The sequence below is a fragment of the Lethenteron reissneri genome, chromosome 65 (assembly GCF_015708825.2).
Source record: "Lethenteron reissneri isolate LAM-NWPU_2019-01 chromosome 65, ASM1570882v1, whole genome shotgun sequence".
NCBI classification, from domain to species: Eukaryota; Metazoa; Chordata; class Hyperoartia; order Petromyzontiformes; family Petromyzontidae; genus Lethenteron; species Lethenteron reissneri.
In genome coordinates, this window is record NC_083843.1 from 863,862 (window position 1) to 874,540 (window position 10,679).

General features: G+C 50.3%; 1 protein-coding gene across 1 annotated transcript; it reads left to right on the forward strand.

Moving 5' to 3' along the window:
* The first annotated feature begins 401 nt into the window (after nt 1–401).
* On the forward strand, nt 402–9,980 carry LOC133359507 (E3 ubiquitin/ISG15 ligase TRIM25-like). Its single transcript, XM_061577924.1, has 6 exons — nt 402–830; nt 1,374–1,469; nt 3,377–3,610; nt 3,732–3,754; nt 7,424–7,506; nt 9,262–9,980. Exons 1-6 carry the CDS (start codon nt 522–524, stop codon nt 9,810–9,812), a joined length of 1,296 nt encoding a protein of 431 aa, XP_061433908.1. The 5' UTR covers nt 402–521; the 3' UTR covers nt 9,813–9,980.
* Nucleotides 9,981–10,679: the final 699 nt, after the last annotated feature.

Consider the following 10,679-nt stretch of genomic DNA (forward strand, 5'->3'; position numbering starts at 1 on the left):
ATCAGCTGAGCCTCACCGATTTATATTAACAAGAGCACTAATTTCTTTAAATGTCAAGGTGTGTACACGGTATCCGTGTTCACCTTGAGGCTGCTGTTTGTGCACCTAGGGGCACGGGTTCACATTCTAGGCAGTGTCACGTGATGTCAGTGACGGCAATGAAAACATTTAATGCATTTTACTTCCTTCTTCACCGTCGATATAAGAGAGAGATCCTGGTCCAGCATCTCTCTGAGCCACACAGCGAGCGATCTCAGCGACGCCATGGGTCATGGCGAGCGCGACTCCCAGTGAGAGTGTGGATAGTGAGCTGCGCTGCTCCATCTGCCTGGACACGTTCGTCTGCCCATCCACGCTGAGCTGTGGACACTCGTTCTGCTTCTGATGCCTGAAGGCCGCCTGGGAGACGGGGAGCAGCTTGAGCTGCCCGCAGTGCCGAGCGACCTTCCCTGTGCGACCCCAGCTGAGGAGGAACATAGCCCTCACCAACCCTTGCGAAGCAGCTCAGAGTTGGATACAGGATGGCTGCAGCCGTTGTGTGTGACATCTGCGGTGACGGCCAGACTCCTGCAGTGAAGACCTGCCTGAGATGTGAGATTTCCTACTGTTTTTCTCACTTTAGGCCTCACCTGGAGAATCCCAGGTTGAGAGACCACGCTGTGGTGGATCCCACTGCAAGCTTGGATGAGCGAAGATGTCCTTATCACAAAAGGGAGTTGGAATTCTACTGCACAGTAGACAGCAACCTGGTCTGTTCAACTTGCACCATCGCAGGAAAACACACATGGCACAAGGTCCTGACGCTGAAGGACGAGCACAAGACACGGAAGGTGAGGCCCTCAGAGTGAGACACCGTAACACGATCTGACCAATTATGTCACTGGGCTACACAACATCTGAAGGCCAAAAACTATCATGTGTTCATGCTCTCCCTTTTGATTCTCTGTCTCTCTGCCTGTGTAGCTAATCTTCTGGTTTGCATTTCAGGAAAGACCCTCAGGATGTATTGAAGTTTACGCTTTCATTAAACATAATTACCGTATGAAGAAATTAATTGGACAAATATTTGAGACTGATATCACAGCCACCTGAGAAACAATTATATTAGATTTATCTTCTAAACTAGGCAGCTGTGGGCACATGAGCTTTTAGGTCCGAATCGGTACGGACACCAAGCCAGTATGGCTCCCACCGGCTGGTGCTACAACGAAGCATCAGCTTGCCCTCTCCCCATCCCCCCCTCAGTCGCCATACAAAGGCCGCATGGAGATGATGGCCTTCACTTTGGAGGGGTCGGTGTGGAAGGAAGGGCGGTGTGAGAGGTGGCTAAGGGGCTGGAGTCTCCCCTGGTGACGTCTCGTCTCTCACTACAGAAGCGCGTAGAGGAGGAGACGCGAGCGGTGGAGGAAAAGAGGAAGAAGGCGGAGGAGTCCTTGAAGCGGATGGAGGCCGCTCGCAAGGAGGAGCAGGTACCATGTCCGTGTTTGGCTCTTTGACCCCCGTGACCTCATTCCATTGAGGAAGTCGCATCATAACTTTGATGCCTCTTACTATAACTATATAATTCAGTAAAGTCAAGAAATAACCAAAGAGTATAAATTTCTGCAGTCACGAAAGCTTCAAATCAAGATCATATCATTAATTTTCTAACTCAACATTAACTACGAGGGAGCTGCACATTTACTGCATTAGATAGCCGCATTGGCGAGTCTGCTGAGAGGTTGCGGTATCGCGTCTTCCATTCCTGTGGCATAAAAAAAAGTGTAGAGAGTGCCACAGATTGTCGGGGTGGAGCTGTGGTGCAGCTGTTGCACTGCACAGGAGGTTGTGCACAGGCACGGACGCAGAGGCACGAACACCTCACAGCTGCACCTAACGCCGTCCCTAATCGCGTCACTGGAGTTTATTTAAACTACAACATTTCTATATTGCTAGTTAAGGCTATGTAGATTTTTCAAAAGCTACCCTCGCTGTCACAAATAATAGCAGCTCAACAAAGTGGCTGACATCATCATCATCACGTGAGAAAATATACAATAGACCCATAGAGATACATACAGACCCATAGATATATATATAGGGATACATTGAGATATATAGAGACCCATAGAGATACATAGAGACAAATAGTTATACATAGGGACAAATAGAGATACATGGAGACCTATTGACTACACTAGTTTTAACTTACCAGGTAATGACAAACTTAGCCATGTAGCTCTTTTGCAGAAGGAACCTGGATCTAACAAATGATAGCTCAATGAAATGGCTTATCAGGTGGAAATGGATATGACCAAATACTCTAAATACTGTACTCTAAACGCGTGCTTGAACCCAAAGACACTCTTCACACCCATAGAGACACACAGATATAAATAGATATGGGTGTTTGAAAAAGATGGGCCCAATTTTAAAGCAGTATATTTCACAATGACAACATGTTACAATTACACGAAAAGTAACAAACGGTTTAATGTTTTAATAACCATTTTATAAAGGCGCTATGTGCCCTCCACCAGCTTTATGGACAACATCGAGACGATAGTTGAATTCTTCCCAAACGCCTCTCTTCTCACGTTTTCCTCTGAGGTGCGTGGTCGCCTTGTGCTCTTCCCCTTACATAAACAGCCTGTTTCCTCAAATTGTCGGTACCGGTGACGAATGCTCTTTGACATTGGCGAACCAATGCCAAAACGCCGTTGAAACGCACGCTGCACCGCAATTACGGATTCAGTCTTGCTGAACTGCAGAACGCAAAACGCATTGTGTTGCGGGGTCACCATCTTGCGAATGACTGAGACTAGGGGCTGTTTGTGCGCTGGGAGAGGAATCTAGCGGTAATCATTTGAAAGTATATGCCCTGCCCTTTCAAGTGGTAAGAGTTTCATTCATGGGCGGTTCGTGGTTGCAGAGAAATAGCGATTTCAAATCGGGTCTATCTTTTTAAACACCCTGTTTATAGAGACCAGAGAGAGACCTAGATACCTATAGAAACACATATAAACCCATAGAGACCCATAGACTAAACTATTTTGTTTACCAGGGAAGGTTCTTTTTCATAAGCGACCTGGCTATTACGAATGAAAGCTCAACAAAGTGGCTGATTGTAACGTGGAAATTGATAGCAGCCAAATACTTTAAATGCGCGACGTTGATCCTAAATGTGGAGGCAAAAACCGGAGGATCCGAAAAAAAATCCAAACAACTACAGAGAGAACAAACTCCAAATATACAGGCCTCAGGATAGGGATCGAACACACGACCTGCTGTATACCAGGCGAGGGAGTCAACATCTCCTAGCCACCATTGCGCCCACACGCACACACGGAGTGACTTATGGCTTTTGGAGCCAACCGTGGTCCCCGCGTCTCCGCAGGAATCGGTGGCCGGGATCAGGGGTCGCATCACGGGCAAGTTCGCCCGCCTAAGGAAGGCTCTGAACGAGGAAGAGAAGGAGGCTCTACATCGCGTGGCCGTGAAGGAGCGCGAGCTGCTGTCCCGGATAGACGAGGACATCGCTCGTCACAAGCGGGAGATCGGGGAGCTCCAGGCGATGGCCGCTCGCCTGTACAATCTGAAGCATGAGAAGGACTCGCTCGCCTTCCTGCAGGTGGGGAGCACCTCTGTGGAGACGCCGTTTCGGTGTCCAGAACAACAGAGCGGGCAGTGGCAGAGGGGCTCGTGGTCAATTGGTAGAGACTTCACTCATGATCTCTCTCTCTCTTCCACAGAGGCACCTGGAGTTGATGCGCAGGTACAAATCATCACGTCTCACGGTTTAACACTCACAACACAGGATGTGTATGTTAGACACACGGGCTGTGTGTGTTAGACACACGGGCTCTGTGTTAGACACACGATATGTATGTGTGTAAGACATACAAGATGTCTGTGAGGCACTGGCTGTGCTTGAGAGAGAGGCTGTGTGAGACTCGGGCTGTGTGTGAGGCACGGGCTGCGTGAGACACGGGTTGCGTGTGAGACACGTGCAGTGTGTGAGACACGAGCTGTGTGTTAGACAATGACTGTATGTGAGACACTGCCTGTGTGTGTACACCCAGGGCCCCATTCACACCATTAGTGGCATGGTCTCAGCTAGCTGATGAAAGTTGCAAGCGAGAATTTCATCATCGCTTGCAGCTGGGGTTCGAATCGTCCCCCACTCCTCCCGATGTCGAGGGGAAATGGGCGTAGTTTAGGACGGTGCCTAAGGCAGCTGCAATGGCTGCTTTGGGTACACGATCCACACCTTCCCAGAGACCCTGGCTGACAGAGGAGGTGTTCCTGCTGACTTAGAAAAAGCGACAGGCCCACCTCTCATCGGCTACAGCATCCCACGTCGGAGAATGAGGAGGCTTACCGCAGCCTTCGCTCGGAGATTTGGAGAGCCATGAGGCGCTGCAAGGATGGGTGATAGTCGCAGGTTGCTGAGGAGATGGAGTCTGCATCAGTGGCCTGCGATCACATATCACTCCTTAATTCCATCAAAAAAGTAACCTGCAGTGCCACACCTATTACCATAATTAGGGTAAAGAACGATGATCCAATCTCCAACCGCCAGGTACAGGTTTGCAGATTTGCTGAGCATTTCTGTGAGGTCCTGGTCGAGGGGGAATTAATCACCCAGGAAAACAACATGGGACAAAGTGGGGATTACCCTGATGTGGTTGTGGTGCCTCGAATATTGGAGGAAGAAGTCACTCACTGTGAATGGCTGGATGAGGTGTCATCTGTTGAGGAAGTACTGAAGGCGATCCAAAGTCTGAGACCAGGAAAGACACAGGGCAGAGATGATCTCCCAAGCGAAATGCTGAGGGGGGATGGCGTTTGTGCACAGACTACCCTACATGACATCATAACAACAGTCTGGACCACTGGAGGGGTTCCGCAGGATTGGAAGGATGCCCTGCTGGTCCCCCTATTTAAGAAGGGGGACCGCACAGACTGTAACAACTACAGGGGCATCTCACTCCTCAGTGTGTCGGGAAGGATCCTGGCAAGGATTATTCAACATCGTCTTGCAAGGCACGCAGAGGAAAGTCTTGTGGAGCCCCAATGCGGTTTGAGGAATTGGATGCCATATTTTCTGTCCGTCTGCTACAGCAGTGGTGTAGGGAATTCCAACAAGACCTATATCTTTGCTTTATTGACGTGGTCAAGGCCTATGATTCCATCAGTAGGCCTGGGCTCTGGGTTTTCGTTATGCTTTCGGAGTCCCTGACCCTTTCCTCACAATCATTAAGGACTATGTCGCCGGGAGTCAGAGCCATTCCCTGAACACCTTGGGGTGCGACAGGGATGTCCTCTGGCTCCCACATTATTTAACATATATTTTGACCACGTAGTTATTGAAGCCTTCAATGGCTGTACCGGAGGAATTTCCATCTGATACAGATACAAAGGCAGGCTGATCGATGACCGGGTGTGGTCAAGGAATGGCTCACTGTTGCTCAATCATATTTAGTATGCCGATGATCTGATGATTGCTGCTCACTCAGAGGAGGAGTTGGAAGTGCTGCTGCTGAACCTGGATCTTGCCACTAAGAGGTGGGGCCTTACCATCAGCCCCACCAAAAATAAGCACCTGCCTGGGTATTTTGTACCATCGGGAACTCCACCAGCACAACTCCCGATTGTTGATCGGGCAGTTGTGGAGAGAGTGGAGAGTTTCCCATACCTGGGCAGTGTGCTCATGACCAGCTCCAGCTTAACAGCAGACGTCTCACACCGAATCAGTCGATCGGCATTATCTTTTCATCAGTTGCGTAACGCTGTGTGGAAGCTACCTGGTCTCTCGCTACGCACGAAGCTTCAGGTCTTCTCGGCCACGGTCATTCCCTCCTTCTCTACGATTGTGAAACGTGGACCCCCTGAATGGAACATTGTCGCCGGTTAGAAACATTTAGGCTGGCCTGCCTACGATTCATCCTGGATTTAACCAGGCTGGATTGTGTGAGGATCTCACAAATCCTTGAAAGATCTGGACAAAGTCCCAGTGGTGAGCTCCTCCGGCAGGCAAGGCTGCGTTGGTTAGGCCATGTAGCCCGCATGCCCAGCCACCGCATGCCTAAACAGCTTTTGTTCGGCCAGATCGAGGGGGCTAAATGTGTGTGGCACGGCTAGAGAAAAGATGAGGTGATGTGGTCCAGGAGGACGTGGAGCTGAGTGGACTTGCCGAGGATTGGTACTAGCCGTGTCAAGATCGGCCTCTGTAGAGGAGGCGCGTGAAGGACGCTACTGGGCAGTTGGAGGCAGTAGCCCTCCAACAACAACAGAGGGCGGAGGAGAAACACTCACAATAACGAGTGGAGCACCGGGTTGCTAAAGCACAGCAAGTTGGCACAATAGGGGCACAGGTGGTGCATCAGCCAGTCATCTCAGTCAGTCGACCTGCGGCATTTGGGTCTGCCCCATGACCTCCTGCCAGCGGGCGATCGACACTTCACGTGACCTCAAGGTGCATATAGCCTGGCACAAGCGTCGTGGTGACGTCACCGCCACTTACTGACGAATGGCGGTTGTTGTTGTTGTGTGAGACACTGACTGTGCGTGAGACACGGGCTGTGCGTGCGACACGGGCTGTGTGTGAGACACTGACTGTGTGTGAGACACGGGCTGTGCGTGAGACATGGGCTGCGTGTGAGACACTGACTGTGTGTGAGACAAGGGCTGTGTTTGAGACAGAGGCTATGTGTGACAACGGGCTATGTGAGATACTGGCTGTGTGAGACACGGGCTGTGTGAGACACTGGCTGTGTGTGAGACAGGGGCTCTGTGAGACACGGGCTGTGTTTGAGACACGGGCTGTGTGAGACACTGGCTGTGTGTGAAACACAAGCTGTGTGTGAGACACGGGCTGTGTCTGAGACACTAGCTGTGTGTGAGACAGGGGCTCTGTGAGACAGGTCTGTGTTTGAGATACGGGCTGTGTGAGACACGGGCTGTGTTAAACTCTGGCTGTATATGTGACACCGTGCTGAGAACCCGGCGATCTGGGTTCGATTTCTGCTCACTGACAACTCCAGTGACGATTATCTGAACCGGTCCTGGGCCTCCTCTAGGTAGACTCAGCCTCAAATTAGTACATGGTATGGTGGGTAAACATCGCCACTTTGGAGACAACGGTTGTCGGGCATGGTGCTGGCCACCCATCCACTCGTGTACCATTCTGTCCTTCATAGGTGCTCGCTAACAGCATTTGCCCTTACAGTCTGTTAAGGCTATATCGGGGATCTTTGTCTTTAACTTCGTGTGAGACACTGCCTGTGTGACATGGGCTGCGTGTAAGACACGGTCTGTGTGAGACACGGGCTGTGTGATAGTCATAGGCTGTGTGTGAGACATGTGCTGCGTGTGCTATGGATGAGTGTCCGATGCTGTGGTTAAACGAGGCTGTGTGTGATGCTGTTGCTGGTTGTTCCAGGAAAAAGTTCCGAAAGGAATCTGCACCCCCACCTGCCACTTCACTGGACGTCACCACGATCCGCTCCTTTGAAAGAGTCGTCGGTGAGTTCCTCAGTCTAGCACCCGGGTGCCACGCTCTGTTGCACTGCACTTCTGTGTGCACCCCCCTTTTCATATTATTTTACCAGGTAAAGAACTCACTGAACCATGTCGCTTTTTGTTCGGAAGCGACTTGACTATCACAAATCCCAGCTCTACGAAGTGGGTCATCACGTGGATATTTATAGCAGCAGTCAAATCCTCGGAATGCAAAATTATTCTAAATGCGGAGGGAAAAATGCGAGGAAGTAGGGGAAATCCACGCAACCATGGGGAGACAGACGGCGACATGGATCAGTGGGCTCTACCAGGTGAAATAAAATTAGTTTAACAGTTTCAATATTCTACTAAACCCTACTGCTGGGTACTGGGGCAAGTGCTGTCAGCGAGCAGCAGCACCTATGAAGGCCGACATGGCACACGAGGGGGTGGGTGGCGAGCACCACGCCCGGCCGCCTTTGTCTCTCTCGTGCCGAATGTTTACACATCACACCAGCAGAGAGCAGAGTAACGTGATCCATTGTTGTATTGCACCTCTAAGCTTCGACGTTCACGATCCCCACCATCGCCAACACGCACCGACGAGAGCAGGGAAGTATGGTAAAATAACCCCCCCCCAAGACGCGCACGGCGCGGGGAGGCGCTCATCCAGCAGTGGAGTGACATACAATGTCTGTGTGTGGATTTTAGAGTGTGCGAGGCTGTGACACACAATGTCTGTTCTTGGATGTGAGAGTGTGCGAGGTTGTGACACACAATGTCTGTGTGTGGATGTGAGAGTGTGCGAGGCTGTGACACACAATGTATGTGCGTGGATGTGAGGGTTTACAAGGCTTTGACACACAATGTCTGTGTGTGGATGTGAGAGTGTGCGAGGCTGTGACACACAATGTCTTTGTGTGGGCGTGAGAGTGTGCGAGGCTGTGGTGGCTGTGGTACAGGCGTCGTGTTTGTAGAGAGACGCTGTGAGAGTGGCGTTCGCATCGTGGTGCTAGCATCATTACCACTGTTCACTAACACTGCACACACATCCATGGTCATGTTAATGCAGTACTATTGTTATTATGTATTATTATTTATTATTATTATTCACTAATTATTATTATTCACCAGAGATTATATCAGTATTAGTACACAGATACTAACGAATATTATTTTGTTTACACTTCGACTAACGAATTTAGTATGTGTACACTAATACTAACGAACATTATTAGTGTGTGCACACTAATACTAACGAATATTAGTCTATGTACACAAATACTTACGAATATTAGTTTGTGTACACTAATACTAACTAATATTAGTATGTGTACACTAATACTAACGAATATTAGTTTGAGTACACTAATACCAGTCCTGTATGTATTTGTCATACGCGTGATTATCACAGCGTTACGTATGAACGTATCACGTAGTGTGGTGTGACCACAACAACACAACAGACAACACAACACCAGTGTGTGTGTACACGCCACGTGTGCGTGTGTACACGCCACGTGTGTGTGTATACAACACGTGTGCGTGTGTACACGCCACTTGTGTGTGTGTGTACACGCCACGTTTATGTGTGTGTACACGCCACGTTTGTGTGTGTGTGTGTACACGCCACGTTAGTGTGTGTGTACACGCCACTTTTGTGTGTGTGTACACGCTAACGTGTGTGTGTATACGCCACGTGTGTGTACACGCCACGTGTGTGTGTGTACACGCCACGTGTGTGTGTACAAACCACGTGTGTGTGTCTTAATGTCACAGATGTATGCTCACCGACTCTGGACACAAACTCAGCCCACAACCGCCTCCAGATTTCCTCGGATCTCAGGACGGTGACGGGGAGCGGTGTCCCCCAGGGTCGCCCCCATCACCCACACCGGTTTGAGAGCTGTCCACAAGCCCTGTGCTCTGAGAGCTTCTCGTCGGGTCAGCACTACTGGGAGGTGGACGTGGGGAGTGCGCTGTGGTGTCGGGTTGGAGTCGCGTACGGGACGATCCCACGGAGAGGGGGTGATGCTGGGTGCGGCCTGGGAGGGAGTGACGTCTCCTGGTGTCTAGAGAAAGATGGCGACAGCTTCTCAGTGCGGCATGGCGGGGTAGAGATCTCACTGTCGGTGTCGGAGCCTCCGCGGAGAATCGGGGTCCATCTGGACTGGGACGCGGGGCTGCTGTCGTTTTACAGCGCTGACTCTATGGCGCCGTTGCACTCGTTTCACCAAACCTTCACTCAGCCCCTACACCCTGGGCTGTTCCTGTGGTGGAGTGGTGTTGGTGCCTCAGTGAGGATTATGGATCTTAGTGGTGCGTGCTGAGAGAGGTGAACGTGAACAGCACAGAGGGCATTCACCACGACGCACGGCGCTAGCCACCCTCGTCACCGTCACGCGCAGCGCCACGCCCGTGGCTGGCAGGTGGCTGTCGGTGGCTAGGGGCTGCGTGGCTCTCCATCACAACCGGGGGGGCTGAGCGTAAACAATCCTCACAACACTCTTTGGTTTTGTCGGTAAAGTCACGTAGGTTAAAAAGAAAAACATAAATAAAATCACGACGTTTCGGAGGCAATACAAGCCTCCGTCTTCAGGTGACACCTTCACAGCAACATTACTGTATCAAGTGAAGAGGATGGGCAGTGAGGGGGGGGGGGGGTTATAAGCTGGTGAGGTGACGAGCAGTGCGGATACGCCTGGAGCTGCAGACGATGCCTTGTGATGTAGATGGTGTAAGTAGATAAGCGAGCTAGGATTATGCTGCCGGTGGGTTGCAGGTAAGCAGTGTGTGAAAAAAGCTTAAAACATACTATGGCTGTACACTTATAAGGCAGCTAGAGTTTGGCTTGGTTGATGACATCTTTCCAATTATTACTTGATTTAAAACCATCCTCTCGGTTGAAGTTGTGTCTATGTTTGTATATCTGGATGGCTTCATGGACAAATCTTTGGTAGTTCCCGGGAGGTTTGCAGAGTTCTTTGGTATCGGAGAAAACGATGTCATGAGAACCCGCTGTGTTGAAACAATGATCAGCTACGGCCGAAGAATTCGTTCTACAGTGTTTCAAATCTGATTTGTGCTCGCGAATTCGGTCAGAAATATGTCGTTTCGTCTCCTCGCCCTTTGTTATGCACCAGCGTGCATAAAAAATGGCGGCATAATCCTAGCTCGCTTATCTACGTATGCCATCT